Source organism: Podarcis liolepis (assembly GCF_965112155.1).
Source record: "Podarcis liolepis genome assembly, chromosome: 1".
Classification (NCBI taxonomy): domain Eukaryota; kingdom Metazoa; phylum Chordata; class Lepidosauria; order Squamata; family Lacertidae; genus Podarcis; species Podarcis liolepis.
In genome coordinates, this window is record NC_139554.1 from 70252902 (window position 1) to 70270640 (window position 17739).

Sequence of the window (17739 nt, forward strand, 5' to 3'; positions counted from 1 at the left end):
CATGCTGGTGCCCAAAGCTTCACCTTGTGGCAGAACATTCCATTTATTAATCATGCATTGTGTGAACAAACAGCTTCGTGATCAATTTCACTGGCTGACCCCTAAGTTCTGGTAATGTTGGGAGGCATCCACTTTTCCCCCCATTCAATGCATAACTTTATAAACCATCTTGCCCAGCCCAGCTGCCCAAACACTTGACCTATTCAAGTCCTCCTAACGAACAAGGGTGCTGTAAAACGCAGAGATGTAGATTCTTTCGGCAATCGAAACACCTTTTTCTCCAAAGCGCTATCCTTTATGATTATTATTTCCTTAAGACTATTTGGTTACTGCACTTAAGGCCTTGCAAATGCTTGCTCTTGAAATTTTCCCAGAAATGACAGACATTGTGGATGTTCTTTGAATGTTCCGGACACGGTAGAACAAATTCTTTTCTACTGTCCATTGTACAACCAGTTACATAAAATGTGTGCTATCCTCTTTTTGGGGTAGTCTAACATCATGGCACAATGAAAATATCAGATTCTATCTGTCTGACATCAACCTGGAAGTAACGGCAAGGGTGGTTGAGTTTTTGTCAACAGTCTGTCTTCGGGTGGTGAATGGCACTATTTAGCGGGAAGAAATCCCAATTAAAATCCTCATCATTATATATTTTGCATGGCTGTTTATTCGTATATATTTTAAAATTTTATATATGGATGTTTTATGTTGGCCTAGAATTGTAATGCCTAATAAAGGTTTGGCGGAGTAAGTAAGCTCTTCACAGTTGTTTTGGTTTCCAGCCACAAAGAATTTTTTTAAAAAGCCTAATTTGTTGCTGTGAATCTTGCTTCCCTCGCATGCACTTTGATAAGGTGCCCCTGAATCCAAATCTCTAGTAATCTAAAACCTGAAATCCTTTGGTGCTTAATGCATGTCTTTTCTGTAATGACTGATGGTGGGGAAAGACAGCAACAATTCTCCCTGTTTAGAATATTTTGATAACTTGGCCCAAGGCATGAACAAACTCTCACTCAAGTCTTCCCAGCTACCCACTTTGGAAAGAATTGCTACTGATAATCCCACTGAGTCCCCTTTGCCTTGCTGAAAGAATCTATGAAATAAAGGCATTAAAAAGCAACCATAATTCAAATGCACACTTGAACAAGGAAATCCGCTTGCTCCCTTCTTTGTAAAAATCTACCTCCCCACAGGGGGCAAATACACAGAACATAATTATCTGAATATCTAAAATCACACAGTCCAGATAGATATAAACTCCCATCACAGCCGTGTCCTTGGATCTTATTTTCTTATCATACAAATATTTGGTAAATTGGAGGAAATGTCTGGTTGGCTGAGGGTCACGTTTCTGAGGCTGCAACACTCTTTCTCGGAGAACAGGTCCACAGAAATCAGCCTAAATCTAATTCTTCTAATATCAATCTGCTCTTGCTTTAAGATTAGTGAAGGTATGCTATTTAAACAACTGACGCCAATAAGCAACATTAGCAAGTTATTTTATTTCACTGGTCAATGAGGATTTTTGAAATTAGGTTGTATTTTTAAAAAATTATGTATGCCACTTTGGATTTTTTCTAAATATTAAGTGGTTTATAAATACATGTAAATAAAAAACAAACAAAAGAAAGGCTTTTTTTCCAGCAGTTTTTCCTCTTTCATGCCATGTCCTCTCTTAAAAAAAAAGGCTAGCTTGACACCTATGTTGCAATCTTTGGCGCCAGGCAAATGTGTTATTCTTTACCTAGGCATTCTAACATTGCAATTTTTAACTGTTTTATTATTGTATATGTATCATGATACAATTGCTCCTGAAATCCTAAATAGGGTGAAGACTGGCATATAAATATTTAAAATAAAAATAATAATGTTGAATAAGGCTCTTTTGGATTCTGCCATAAAGCTCTTCTATCAGATTTTTATGTAGAGTTCATTGGCAGAGTTTTGCAGTGGGTTTTTAGCTAATCCATAATCTGGGATGCCGTAAATCTCTTTCCTTGCATATTGCATGGCCACATGAAAGTATTTCACCACTCTCACAATCGGCTATCATCCCACAGAAAATGGAAATTCACTGGGTTGGGTGAATCCTTGTGCTGTGTGAACTGTCATTATATTAGGGTTTCTCCACATCTTGGGGCATGATCCCTGCTTTGTTGTCATCCAATAATAGAATGCTAATGTGTATTAGCTTAGGAGGGGAGATTTTGAAATATTTCTTGCCCACTACACAATGACATACATCCAAAGTGAATCCCGGTAACCCTTGTATGGTATTGGTGGTGAAGCTGTTTATTCCCAGCCTTCTCTTGATATGGCCAAGAAAGAGTGTCTTCCTACAACTCGCATGGCACCTTGGTTTCTCCCAAGCTGTGTGCTTTGCCTTACTGCATGCTCCCTCTGAATCTGGACCAAAGTGGCGAACCATCCTTTCAGCTCAATTTGTAGTACCTTTTTCTGAACTTAAAATACAAGAAATTAGGATATTCAACAGCCTGTACTCTTCTGAAACATTTTGATCTAGTAATTAAAAGGCAGCATAGTATATATTTAAAACTGGGACACTTTAAAAAATAAATTTGCATGTCCGCCACAAATTTTCATGTCCACTTTTGCGTGTAACCTAAAATACACTTGCACAGCAAACTGGCTCAGTCTCGGTAGGTGGTATTTTCACATCAATGTGCAACTTAATAGTCCTTTCTATGAAAACAGATACGTGGACAGTATCAGTCACTGTAGGTTTAGCATATGGTAATTCTAGATTTTGTCCTCAAAAGGGCAGGACATATTTTGTAATCGTAACATTTTGCAATAACTGCATTATCTTCTAAACAGCTGCCACAGAGGCAGTTGTCTGAAGAGGTCTTCATCCGAGTAACTGAGTGCCATACAGAACATATGGAGGTGACCTGAATTTAGCCAGCTCAATATTGACAATGTTCATGAGCAGCAGTTCTTCAAGTCTTCCAGCCCAGCTCTTCAGAATCTTAAGATCAGAAAAGTGGAACCTGCAGACCTCTGGGTGTTGCTGGACTACAAACCCCCTCACCCCCAAGCATTGGCCATGCTTGGGAGGTGAAATCAAGCAAAACCTGGAGGGTCACAGGTCCCACAACTCTGTGTTTACTGAATGTGCCACAGATTGAACCCAAGGCATCATACATGCAAACTGAATGCGTGCTCTTGATGATAACAGGAAGTTCCCCAGATATGACTTATGAGATAACATAATTTCTAGCATCCATATGGCAATTTTGCAAGAGTGCAGATTCTCTCCTTTAAAAATAACAATGACTTTGCATTTGAAAGTAAGGTTTAAATTAAAACACGTCTATAAAATGACAACTTTGCTAACAAGTGACTTGTGCAACATTAATTTGTGCTTCCTGTTTCTCTCTCGCCCATCTCCCATCATGACTAAAAATTCATCAGGCCCCTCCCACGTAAGCAATATAACAAATTAAGTTTGGTCTTGGCCTTGAGACCAAATGCTACCTTCATCTCTGGGTGCGTGTGTGTGTTTTTAAAGTGCATCTTTCCCGTGGTCTTGTTTCTAAAGTGGGTGATGTGAAGCTCTCAAGGAATTTAACGCGATCTTGAGGTATGCTTACAGCCTCTGAATACTTCTTAAATCTAAAACCAGATTTGTGTTGCGGTAGCTGTCATGGATTTAGGAAAGAAGAAGAAAAAGCACCACTCTCGATGGTGTTTTCACTTTAAGCCATGATACAGTACGTCATGGCACATCTTCATCACATAACTGAGGACATAAGATAGGATTTCTATTTACAGATCTCTGATGCCCCTTCCAGAAAAAAATAGAGACTAGATGGAAAAAAAATATTTCCTGAAAGTCCTGAATTTTAAAATATTTTCTCTCCAGCAAAAGGGTTGGTCCTTCAAAAAAGCAAATTTTACCTGCCCCGTTAAAACATGAAACCAGTGATGACACCAGAGAAAAACCTGGAACATCTCTTTACTCCTCCTCCTTCTGGTGGCATGTGGTCCTGGTGGTAGTGAGACTGGGATGTAAGCTAGTTCACTCACAAGCCAGCTTGCTGTCAAAACTGGACAGGGCAATAGCAAAGGCTTGAAGTGCACACATTGGGTAGTTGTAGTCCATAGTGAAAATATCTTCTGCCACACGGCCAAACTGCATCACAATATAGTCAGCTGAAAGAGGGTGGGGGTGAGGTGGGGAGTAAAGAAACACAGTACAAGGACATCAATATAAGGTTCTGTGTATTGAGTGTGTGTCACACTAACTTGCAGTCCAAAATATAAAGCAGGGGAAGATGAAAAATCATTTTCACCACCCAGATTCAATGAATTCAGCCTGGGAGACAGTTTCCTTTAGAAAGTTGAAAGGGGCATGATTGAGATGCTGGCCAGCTGTGAATTGCCTGGCGCTTCCTCTCATACCAAGGATGTCCTCATAAAGGGCAGAGCCAGGAAACAGAAAAAGGATACAGAGATGCAGATGAGATGAATAGAGAAGCGGAAGGCAGCTGCAGCAATCAGGAAGAGACGGGGCAAAGCATCCTTCTCCCCCGCCCCCACCTCAGCTCCCCAGCCTGCTACCCTGACTGAACTCACTCTATAGTAACCTTTCCCAGCACTCTTTGCCTTCACTGTTAATCCTTTCCAGCCAGGCAAATGTTAAGGGGTGTAAGTCTCCTCTCCCCATAAACTGTGGGGCACATCACAGTGTAGCAAAGGCCTTGATCCCCATGGTGCGCATGCTCATTCCACTACCTCTGTTTCAGGTTTCATCACTTTCGGTGGCCATATTAAAAAAATAGCAACCTGCAAAACCTATTTAACTAGAGACAACAGTGACAATAGCAAATGAGTGTGTACACCACCAAAAGCTATAACCTTCCAACTTTCTCAAAAACTAGTACATGCTCTAAGTTCCATGGTGAAGTCAAATTGCTCGGTGTTGGTTAATTCTGTGAACTAGTTATTAGTAGTTCAGCCATCCCCAGTCTGGTAGCCTTCAGATGTTTAGGACTATACCTCCTGTCAACCCCTGCCAGCGTGGCCAATGGTGAAGGATGGTATGAGCTGTACCCTAAGACATCTAGAAAGCACCAGGTTAGACCAGGCTGCCCTACATCCTCATCTTCTGTGTCAAGCCTTTGCATCCACAGAACGGTTGGGGGACTGGACACTGAGCAAAGTGTAAGAAAAACAGAATCTCTCTCTCTCGCTCTCACTCTCTCTCTCCCTCTCTCCCTCTCTCTCCCTCTGTTTATCAGATTTCAGACAAATAAACAGCATTTCCAGGCAGTTTTGCTATAGCAGCTGTACTTACGATCATTATCGTGAATAATTTGAAAATTTTTCACTGAGGCCTGTGTCACGCGACCGTGGAAATTTAAAACGTAAGACTGGGTGTCATCGTTCCAGACTGGAGTTTTGTTGTGAAGCTCAATGACACTTTCTGTGTTTTTATTCTGCCACCTTGCCAGGAGAGTTTCATGCTCCTATGAAAGCCAAGGAAAAGACATCATTTTAGCAAAAGCCCACTTTTTACTTTTGGTTTATGCAACATCAGAATGTGCCCACCCCCATGCCATCACTCTCTCAAAAAACAGTCTTTACATGCAGCCCCCATATCTCCCATATCTGTCTGCCCACACTTCAAGGTCAGATGCCAAAACTATTCTCCAAGTGTCTCCTTTATTGGTGATGAGATTGAAGACCATGACAAAGAGACAAGTGGCTTTTTTATTTAAAGATTTCATATATTAAATATGAATCAGGGAAACTCCTGAGATACATGATTTAAGCTAACATGACAGCTTCTCTGTATGCAGAGCTGTAGCCACTAGTATCTTGTGCAGACTGTATTTGCTAAAAAAGAAAAGCCACCTATCATTCAGAGGCTCCTTGTTAATGACCCATTCTCACAACTTCAGCAAGCATGACAGCTTTTATGTATGCAGATGTGAGAAGCCACCGGTACCACGCGCAGAAGAGTGGCAACCCTGACAGCAAGCACAGAGCTCTGTGCACTGAATTTTACCATACCACAGTGAAAGCAGCTTTTTGCAATGCTCACGGGGTTAAAGGTCCATGACAATGCTTAAGTTCCTTGAATTCCTCGCACTGAGTGTTGTTGTCAGCTAGCTTCCACTCAACTGTAGACTCACTGAAATTAATGGACCTAGATTACTCATGCTTCTTAATTTCAGTGTCTACTATGAGTAGAAGTTAGTTGAATGTAGTTGTCTCTGGAGATGAGCTAAACACGTCTGCTTCTGCACATGGAACTTAGAAGAAGAAATTGGCATAGGCAGCTGCAGCCATGAGAATATTATTGACCAGCACCTTGGGTAAATCTCACCTGCAGTAATCTGTGAAACTCAGATTAGGAACCTAGCACACAGTACTAAGACAGAACTTAGACAGTTCTCTCCTAATCTGGAAATGCTAGTGATTGAATGTGGAACCTTTGGCATGAAAAGCATCTGTTCTATCACTGCTTTATGGCAGCTAGGTTTTTTGTATCTCCAGTATCCCTCCTCCACAGCCTGTGACATTTACTTTTATTTTAGATATTTAAATGTATCATCATCAACAACAACTTGCTTAGTATGCACCCTCCCACACACACTTGAGACTCATTATGAAGAGGCTGGCAAACCCTTAGCTTAAACAAATGCGCCCACAGTCATTGCAGGTGAGCTAGTTTTACTGAGAAGAGTGACTTACATTGCGTGGCCTGATGGAAACTCTCTCATGGTCCATATTCATCCCTGGTATGATGACACTCATCTTACGAGGACCTTTAAACCCCAAAACATTTGTTTCCTGTTTTGAAATGAATAGGAGAAGCATTTTGAATACCACAAATCTTTCCTTTGGAAGTCAGTCTTTCCAAACAAATATCACTGATGATAAAACAGTAATTAGCCGACAAAGGTGTTGCTACAAAGCCACCCCACTGTTGGCCAACAGTGTCCCGAAATATTCAATTTTATCTTGTAAGTTCATGGGGAAAGGGAAAATGTAGGTGGTTCATAAAACATACTTTGCATAAAGTTTAAACATGTGCAGACACTTCAGCACCGGCTACAGCTCTGCGCTACCCAACAACAAGTATCATTAACAAGAACGCAACAAGTGGCTTTTGACAGTTAGTGCATATTTTCAGGACCCACCTTATTTTTGTGATTGCAAGTTGTTCTAAACTGCACCCAGCACACACAAGCAGGTGAATTCTAACCCATTATCACAGTTGAGTAATGTTAAGTGCACAACTGCAAAAACTGCGTCGTCAGTTGCACACACTTATTTCAACGGTAGTAGTACAAAAACTGCAGCCCAACTTGATAACTGGGAACTGAGGTCCATGTCACAGTTTTATGCAAACTAAATTGCATGTAAGTGGTCAAGAGGTCAGCAACAGACAATTTCTCACTAATTGTTATATTTCTAAGGACTTGGCTGGAATCTCTCTTCTGCTGCAGTTCTAACTATGGCCATTAGGTGCAGCTGTAGATTTATTAATCAGCAGCAGTGCCATTTCTGTAGGACTGCCTTGTTTTGAAAGCCATTCAGGATCCTGGGTTTTCTCTAAAGTCATGAGTGTTTGAAAATGTACACACCCAGGACTTAAGTGAATATGTATTTTGGGGCCACTTCTGATCCGATTCAGCAATTTGCATAGAATGTGGCGTTTTGGGGACATCTCCTATGCACACAGGCATGGGGAATTTTTTGTCGGAATTGATCATCCACTCATGCAACTTTTTTGCACATAATCCTGTGAGGTGGACTATGAAAGCATGCACACATTCTTCCACAGATATGTAACCAAGAATGCTCCCAAATGTGGGCTATAATATACAAAATGACCATGCAGTGTATGATCTTAAAAGACATCTGAAGTGCTTTACTCAAATACCTCTTGAATCCCAGCATGGTGGGAAAGCAATGTGTAAATACAATATATTAAACAAACAAACTTTTGTGATGAGTGGTTCCTGAGTTTCTCAGACTTTCTTGCTTCCAGCACGTTGCTGATCTTAATACAAAGAAGCTTGCACAAGGTACAGCAACCCCCCCCCCCTATTTAAGCACTTTCAATATATGTGCAACCGTGCACAAGCGCATTGCACAGAACCTGGAAGGGACCCAAAAATGTCACAAAAAGGAGCAGAACAGGGTGTTTGCAGGCTTTTTCAATGGTGTTTCAAACATACATGATTTCACTTAAATGTGCAGTGCCTTGGAACGTAACCCCCATGTAAATGGGGGGGGGGGTTGCCTGCATAGGGCTTAATCTGATGCAAGCCTTTGCCTTGAGAGTCCATTTTAAATATCAGGACTGAACCTAATAACTTATGAAAGAACTTCGATCATTTGCAGAGTCTTTCTTTCACCCAGGTCCTGTTCATTTAGAATTAAGGATGACAGTTTCCAATGCACTGGAAATGATTTGGAGGCAGGCCAAGCACCTCTCATTTTATAAATTGAACGCTGGCTAGGGTTTCTCTTCTGTCCTGTAATATCTGGCAATTGGTTGTGAATCTACTGCCAACCTTTGGCTTTGCTTGTGCAACTCAAAGCAGGCTGGATGACTCAGATCCACAGCGGAACCAGCAGTTTGCTTGACCCAGGCACACCAAAGGAGCATGTGATCATCGTGAGCTAAGAGCATTTTGCATCTTGTATATCAGATGCTCATTTCAGCAAGTCGCATTTGCTCCAGGGAAGTCTAGGACTTGAGCAGAAATGGGTCATTTGAGGGTAAAGAAATCCCGAGTACATCTGTGCTGGGGTTGGAATGACTCATGCAAACAACAGTCACTATCATTAGCAAATGGATGCAGATATTCTCAGTCTTATGGCCAGAATGAATCAACGGACACAGCCACCAGTCTCATTTACTCTGGTTTTACACCACCTCTGATTATACACTGTGATCTGCTTTTGCATAAGAGGCCCAGGTGTCCAATAATAAACCTAGAGAAATGAACCCCTCTTGCACAATTTATTTACCTAGACTTAATGTAAGAGCATCAAGGCCAGTGCCCATTTCTCACTGAAAAATCTGCTCCTAAAGGTAGTCATAGTTTCCGAGAGGCACTTGGTCCCTGCACCTCCCTTGGGCATGATGCCACTGTTCCTCATTTGAACTGGATGGGGGAGCATCTGGCTTCCTCAGTTAAAAGAACTACACAAGACAGCAGGGGAATCATTGGACATCCTCTTATTTTTCAGCAAGTGTGATAGCGGTGAGGAGGATGCGCTGGGAAGACAGTCTGAGCGCAGCACTGACCAGGCAAAAGGCATCACTGCTCTCTGGCTTCCCCCGATGGGCGTCCCTGATTTAGTTATGGGTGTGGGTCACAAATGTGTTGAATGGTTAGTACAGCTTTGCATGCTTGATTATTAATTACCTTACTGAAAAACGTCTGCTTATGAATGGTACTTACGTAGCAAATAGCAGCTAGCTCCTGGCGCAGATTACTTGCCTCCAAGCTCAACGTTGTTTTCATTGGGTTTACTCCGTTATCATACACTGTAAACTTAGTCCCCATAAGATTTGATCTATTAGAGAGGAAAAACAACGGATTACCTTCATTGCCTGCTACTGATTATCATCATTTGAGCCTTAAGCACTCAGAATGTCTGTCTGTCTGTCTGTCTGCCTGCCTGCCTGTCTGTCTGTCTCTCTCTCTCCAGTGTATCTGGGATATCATAATCCCAGAGAGTGCAGAGGTTCTGGAGGCTGCATACAATAAGAGGCAAGCCAGATTGAGCTACCGTTACTATAAGACTCTGAAATGAATTTCACAAAATCTCAGAGAAATGTATCAAGGCTAGAGATATGATCCCATGTGAACCAATTATGAAGCCTTCATAAAAGCATACTTCTATCCTGAAGCAAATCATGCAGCATTAATACTCACCACTGTCATTAATACTTGTATCTCCCCTCTCCTTCAAAGAGCTCTGGGTAGCGTACATGGCTTTCCCCTGTTTATCCTCACTACAATCTGGTGAGGTATATTGGGCTGTGAGATATGTGTCTGCTGCTAGCAAGCTTCATAGCTGAAAAGGGGTTTGAACTCAGGTCTTCCTGGATCAAGTCAACCACTTCATCCACTATGCCCAGGAGTGGCTCGCCCAGTGAGAAGAGGTAGGGGGTGAGGAGGCCAGCCGAGCACACTGGTGGGAGTGATGGACTGGGTCGCAGCAAGGGAGGGATGCGCAGCGACACTGTTCCTGGGAGGGTATGACTTTGGCTCTTCCCCATCTCCTGACTCTGCTACAGTGGCACTTCTATCTCTCATTAGCCCCCTTCTTCCCAATGCTCTTGGGAGGCTAGAATGCCAGTTTCCTTACCACCCTTTAATCACTCCAGCTTGTGTAAATAAAAATAGTAGTTAAAATTAATTAAGGGGGTAATTAAACCAAGTTATGCTGCAAGCATTCTGAAGTTACTGCAGTGGGTGAATGGACAGCAAATAAACAAATAAATAAATAAATAACAGGAAGTCTTTTGGCTCCATTATGCAAAATGAGGAGCAGCGATCGCTTGATTCTTTTGTGAATTGCTGTCAATTGCGACTTTCTATCAAGAGCTAAAGAAGGTAGTAGGAATGTAAACAGGGACTGATATCAAAGGTTTGCTTTCAGTGTTACCACTGGTATCCTGAATCCCAAAATGTTTATCTGATTATCTTAGAATATACCCTAAATCAATGATGGTGAGCCTGTGGCCCTTCAGATGTGACTGGACTCCAACTCCTGTCATCTTTTATCACTGGCTATGCTGGCTGGAGCTGATGCAGTTGGAGTCTAAGAACATCTGGAAGACCAGAGGTTCCCTGTCCCTGCCTCAAAAAACTAAACCTTTACCTTAGCTTTCCAATGAAACTCTCTCCTCCTCGTGACAGGTCTGTAGGGTCAATGGAGATGAGGTAATTTGAGGTTTTGCTCTTCTTTCGCTTTCTTCCAGCTAACAAAAATACCTGCGGAATTTGAAAGTGGAACAAAACGTCACACTCCAGGCAGAATCTGATAGAACCACCAGAAAAAGAAAACAGACTCTAATTTTCTTGGGGTTTAGTATCATCAGCAAAAATGTAGAAGGCCAAAGGGAAAGTTAGCAAAAAAAGGGGGAGGGGTAAAAAAAAATCAGCAGAGGAAACTACTTCCGATCCATTATTTATGGTTTAAATAATTAAACCTGGTACACTTTGTTAAATGTTTAATTTGAGCTTGAACAGTTTCCTTCAAGTAAAAGGAAAACAGATGCCAGTTCAGGTCAGAAGGGTAGAGAGTCCAACTACTAATCACTTGAATTCTCCAAGCATAATGACTTTTAAGGACAAAGTATAAAGTAAAAGACAACTACCTGAAGCCACGTGGGAGTGAATATTGCATTACCCTTTCCCCAAGTTTCCCAATACAGTGGTACCTCGGGTTACGAACTTAATTCATTCCGGAGGTCTATTCTTAACCCGAGTCGCGCTTTCGCTAATAGGGCCTCCTGCTGCCACACAATTTCCATTCTCATCCTGGGGCAAAGTTCGCAACTCAAGGTAACTACTTCCGGGTTAGCAGTGTTTGTAACACGAAGCGATTGTAGCCCAAGGTACCATGTGTTGCTAATACATTCAGAAAGAAAAGAGAATGCAAGCTACTCTGACATGTTTCTGAAAATCATTTCAGCATACTCCCAGCTCCATGGAGCTATTGTAGCATGTGGCATTGGCTTTCCACATGGACTGGCAGGATGGCATGTTAAATATCCCAAACCAGGGTTGCACTTCCCTGAGGTCTAATGAGCTGACCTACGGCTGCATCTTATGGACCCATCTCTGGGAGCAAGTCCTATTGATTTCAGTGTGATTTACTTCTGAATAAATATGTGTAGGATTACACTTCGTGTACTTCTGTACAATTTGACCATCTACAATACGAAGCTGATTCCAGACATCAAGTCAGCTGCATGGACTCTTGGAACTGCTATTCAATGGCCACCACATGGCAATTAGAAATGTGTGAAACTGCCCTGTTTACTATCCATATCTGATGCAAGAGCATGTTTTAAGAGGCAGCTTCCCATTCCACTCCTTGGTTACTTTTGATTATTTGCATATGGCTCAGGATTGGGTTGCCTCACTAGGAATGTCCTAATGAGACACAGCATCTAAACGTCTCTGTTTGTATACAGTTAATAAAGCATAAATTTCCATGTTTAAGAGTGTGTCTTATGACACTTAGCACTGGGGAAATACTTGAATGAAACATTTTAACGGAACGAACAAACCCTGTCCAAGCTCAGAAATTAAATGTTAACATTGTGGTTATTCAATAATCATATATAATATTCCTAATTATAAATAATGCAGAGAACATAGGGGAGTTTGGTCTCTTAACCGGGCATTCCTATACAGAAGTAAACCCCACAGAATTAAATAGGACTTACTCCCATGAAAGCATGTACAAGATTAAAGGATATTGTTATGTTATTTTTTCTCTCTGCTTGCAGGTTATAATGTACTCTCAACTTTGCTAAAAATTCATATGTTGGGGATGGATGGTCCAAACTCTGGGTATAGGGATTTTCCCACTTGTACAAGCTTATTTCTGCATGTTTTCTTTTGCTGTTTTATATGCAACCAGCAAGAGCAACCAGCAAGATCTGCTTTATGACCTTTTTCCCATCTTCCCTTTCCAGGTGGAGGTAGTAAGTAGGGTACATTCCACGGTCCATTCCCTTCTTGTCCCTTGTGATTCGGCATTTGACAGTAACCCCCTGAGGAGCAGGTCTCACAGCAAACACCTCCAGGTCATCTACGTCTATGACGGGGTTGTTTGTCGAAGGGCTAGGCCCGGAGGCCGACTCCTAGGAGAGGAAGAAAAGCGACCATGTGCTTAAAAGACAAACACAAATTTGCTCACAAATTTATTGACAGCTGCACGAATTATTATAGCTAGGAAGTGGAAGGGCCAAGCAGAATGTAAAATGGAAGAATGGTATAAAGAGGTATGGGGTATAGCTATGAATGATAAATAAACATGTGCCATTAAGGTAAGATGGGGAATATGCAGGAGAAATGATTTTGAGGAGCTATGGAAGGTGTTTGTAGAATTTGTACTGTTAAAATGGAAAGGGGTCAAACTATCGCAAGAGGTGTTGAAATTTTGGGAGGATGGATAGTTACAACGGAATGGTCTCAGTTGTGGGGTGCACATTATTATTATTTTATTTATGATTATTACTTTGTCATTTTTTTAAAAAAAGACAGCAGGATCCAGTTATTCTAAAGGCAAGCAAGAGCAGAAGTGTGGCCCGCAGGATCTGCGTTGGAAAAGGGGATATGCCTGAACTGGGCAAAAGCCAGAATGCGGGCAATATGTCCTCAATGAACCATGGAACTGTAGAGTTGGAAGGGACCACAAACATCACGTGTATCAAAGACCATGTGCTGAATTGACAACATTGGGAAAACTGGGGTTTCCAAATGGTCGATGAAACCCAGGCGCCAGTGTACGCTGCAATCCTGACCCTATCAAGATCTGATGAAATGTTAATATTCAATGTACTCAGCAGGACTTCTTCCTGACTATATGTAGTTAGGATTGCACTGCCACTCAGAAGTTTGATGAGGGCAGCCAGCCAGGTAGAATAGCTCTGATGCAGTTTCTCATTGGCCCTGTGCCTTCAGCCATAATTAGGAAAGTCACTCTACACTGCTACTAAAGGAGGGGAGAAAGTGGGAAACGTGCGGCATTAGTCAGCAATAGCCAACCGTTTGATCTGTTTGCCACACAACAGCTTATGATCAGGAGCAGTCCATATGGGATAGGTGACTTTACAGCATATCCTCCAAGTCTCACAGGTAATGTTTACTCACCACAATGTTGCATAATATTTGTTATGTTGTTTGTGCTCATCACATTTGTCATACGACAAATGCTAAATTTGCTTCCAATAGAGCCAACAGCCCAGTGGAAGTATGGGATAAGGATTTTAAGAGGAATCTGTTTGGATGGCTTTAGTCTGAAGAATACTACCATTTCTAGCCATTGCACTAGATGACTCTTGACAAATGTTTGAACCATGACCTGGCCTCACCACATCAGAGTTCTCACCTTATTTGATTTCTTGCTTGTTGCAGAACCTGGTCGTGTATTACTATTCAACTGTGACGAACTTGAGCTGTCTTCATCCTCCTCGTCCTCCTCTTCATCAAAATTCATGCTACTTGAAATGCCTACGGGACATCCATCACATTTACAGATTTAAAAAAGGCTTTTATAATATTCAGTTTGAATATACATCTCAATTGCTATGATAATTCTCTGATTTTCAGAGACGGCATAGTTCTGCTGACTGGATTCTGGGTATTTACAACAGAAGATGGAAACTTTCTTTTTATTGTTATTATTTATCATTTTTATTTGTCGTATAGCAAGCTGAAACACGTGTAATGCAACAAATAAACATTAATACAGAATAACAAGAGAAGCTGTTCATTTGTTTTCCATTAAAGTCTTTTGCAGCAGGAAACTATCTTCTTTCCCTTTTACAGCATCTTTCTGCACATTAACAAATAGACAGAAGGCTGATTTAAGCAGAATATTTATCCAAACCATGGGTCAGGGCAGGACAATTCTTATGCCCATACTCCATAGCATCACCATCCTATATTTCATATGTAAATGGAGATGCAGGTACATGACAAAAAAATGATAAGGGTCACACCCATGGAAGATGTTAGAGAAGTCTTTCACAAACTGGTGCCCTCCAGATGTTTTGGAATACATCTCCCAGCACGGCTGTGTTGGGTGGAGCTGATGGGCGCCTTCTTTATTTATTTATTAACATTTACTTACTGCTTGATTGTAGAAAACCTCTAAGTGGCACTACCAATGCCAGTTCGGCAGGTCAAAGTGGTCAAGAAGGCAGATATGAGGAAATATGTAGTCCAAAACACCGGGGGGGGGGGGGGCACCAGGTTGGGGGAAATTATCTTAAAGACTTGTGTTTTACCCTCTCAGAACAGAAGATGTGCCAAGTATACAAGGTCTTTACACTGCAGAATGGTTGCAATGTGGCTTCTGCCTATCAATTCATTGCTGTTAATGCTGCTTAAGGACTACCGTAGGCTGCTAATTTTCATATTGTTACAGTGACATAACTGGTACTGACAGCGTCCCAGAAACAGAATGCTTGCTATAATGTAAGAAACAGTTGTACTGTCCTTTTGACTCTGTTCACCGACAAGGAAAATTGAAATCTAAATGGCAGAATATTTCCCAGTAACTAAAGCTGCTGGTGGCATATCCAGATTAGAGTATCAAACAAAACAGTTGACGTTCTTTGCAGGCCTTGTATTTCCTGTACATTTTTATATTTTCAGGAAGTGCAAGTTTTTTTTTGGGGGGGGGACGACATTTTCTGGATGCCACACAGGGAACAAACAAGCACTTGTTATGTGAGCTAAATATTAGCTGGTGCTGCCACCAAAGAATTTGAACAGAATAAGTTCAAACCGGAGCAAAGCAATTGGAAGAAATAGTTGCAAGCTTTCTGCACAGTATTTTAGTAATCCCCTTCTGTTGTTTATATCTTTTCAATAATATTAAACTGACGGGGGTGTGGAGGAATACAGTGAAAGAGTTGCACATGTTCTCAATATCCACAAGGGAGTCTAGTTGGCTTTCAAAGGCCTTACCTGGATATCAGACTGGCAAGCCATGCTCCTTAATAGAAATATCCCAAGTCCCCTAGTCATTAAAACTCACTGCTTGATCCTTCTAGGACATCATATAATCCACCACCACGGGAGAGGGGAGACAGTCAGACAGCTAAGCCTCAGTCCTATGTACGAAACGGCGCTATCCACTGACGTTGAGAAGTGAGGCAGCTAAGCTCTCGTGTTTTCATGTAACACTTTCCTACAAACCTGTCACAGTAGGTCCTAAGTGTGTCAATTTTAACGGGATTACTGGCTTGCTCCAAGAATACGCATAGCAAGGAGGAATACGTGAAAACACCAGCTCATTAAAAAATAAAATAAAAAATACAGCACATCTGAGTTAGAATAAACCCAGATTTGACTTCAGGGGGCAAAAGCAAATTATGATACACTGTGAAAATAGGATGGGAAATAGGATGCTATTTTATTGAAAAACAAGCTGAAGACCCAACATATTTGAAAAGTAGGTAAACTCTACACCTTCCCACAACCAACCTAATTTTTTTCAGTATTCTGCTCCCCATACTCCTATCATTTAGGCCTTGGCCTCAGAAAGAGGAAGGGCAGAGCCTAGGCTGCTTTTCCAACCCTGGCCTTGAATTCTGCTTCCTCAGACTAATCTTAGCTGCAAGGTCCTCTAAAACAGTAGGGAAATCTCTCCTTCCTAAACCTGTTGTCTGAAAGTGGGTCAAAACACTGGAAATGTAATACCCATTTCTAAAGCAAAGCTGTTTCGCACTGGAATGGGTTACCTTGGAACCTTGACTGAATGAGAACCAAGCTAGTCCTTACCTCAGTAGTATTAACTAGCCGTACTCTGGCAACTATTTGGGGGAGCATATTATGAACTGTTTTTTAGTAAATATATATATATATATATATATATATATATATATATATATATATATATATGCAGGTTTTGGTGTCTTCGGGTGTCTTCCCGTGTAAGAGTTGGGGTGTCTAGGCGACGTTTCGACGAGGTCTCACTCGTCATCTTCAGGCTGGTGCTTTCGGCTTCTTGTTACTGGAACAGAGCAGGATCTCAGTGTTTGAGTTCCTATAAATACTGTTGAGGGGGTGTGGTGTATAGCCTCCGACGTTCTGGGCAGAGAGGAAGTTCCCAGGTTAGTGTGCCTTTTCTTCTTTTGTTCCTTAATTACTTGAGGGATATCTTGAGTGATTTCTTGAGTGATATTCTGAGTACCACTTAGGAGGGTCATTAAGTGTGGATTAGTTGCTAAAGCTTTCGTGTCTTGACCTCTTGAGCTTGTGAAGAGTTTTTCTGAGAAGATGGCTGTACTGCACTTAGTTGTGCTCTGGCTTGGCTTCGTGTATAGGGGCGAGCTGTGGTTTTGTGCCCTGTGCCAGCCAGATCTGTGTAGGGATTGCAGGGGGGTGCAGCATCCGGAGGTGCCACTATGGTTTGGCTACTGGATGGTGTCTGTAATTTATCTGTGGAGAGGGTCTGGGTTTGGGTCTGGTGTGGTTGATTGGTGATGGCGTTCTGTGTGCCTCTGGTTCTGGTGTCGGTTTTTGTGGGGAGGGCTAATTTCCAGATGTCCTCCCCACAAAAACCGACACCAGAACCAGAGGCACACAGAACGCCATCACCAATCAACCACACCAGACCCAAACCCAGACCCTCTCCACAGATAAATTACAGACACCATCCAGTAGCCAAACCATAGTGGCACCTCCGGATGCTGCACCCCCCTGCAATCCCTACACAGATCTGGCTGGCACAGGGCACAAAACCACAGCTCGCCCCTATACACGAAGCCAAGCCAGAGCACAACTAAGTGCAGTACAGCCATCTTCTCAGAAAAACTCTTCACAAGCTCAAGAGGTCAAGACACGAAAGCTTTAGCAACTAATCCACACTTAATGACCCTCCTAAGTGGTACTCAGAATATCACTCAAGAAATCACTCAAGATATCCCTCAAGTAATTAAGGAACAAAAGAAGAAAAGGCACACTAACCTGGGAACTTCCTCTCTGC

The 17739-nt window shown here is 41.9% G+C and overlaps 1 protein-coding gene across 5 annotated transcripts in view; it reads right to left on the reverse strand.

Moving 5' to 3' along the window:
- Positions 1-1490: 1490 nt before the first annotated feature.
- TUB (TUB bipartite transcription factor) overlaps positions 1491-17739 on the reverse strand; it is a 128276-nt gene continuing 112027 nt past the window's right edge. For all 5 annotated transcript variants that reach the window (XM_083478103.1, XM_083478101.1, XM_083478104.1 and 2 more), the window contains 7 exons: positions 14131-14252; positions 12689-12880; positions 10885-10997; positions 9456-9570; positions 6727-6825; positions 5324-5495; positions 1491-4179 (listed from right to left, as the gene is read on the reverse strand). In XM_083478103.1, the coding sequence (XP_083334229.1) occupies positions 4046-4179; positions 5324-5495; positions 6727-6825; positions 9456-9570; positions 10885-10997; positions 12689-12880; positions 14131-14252 (947 nt within the window). In that variant the 3' untranslated portion in view covers positions 1491-4045. The remainder of the gene's footprint in view (positions 4180-5323; positions 5496-6726; positions 6826-9455; positions 9571-10884; positions 10998-12688; positions 12881-14130; positions 14253-17739) is intronic.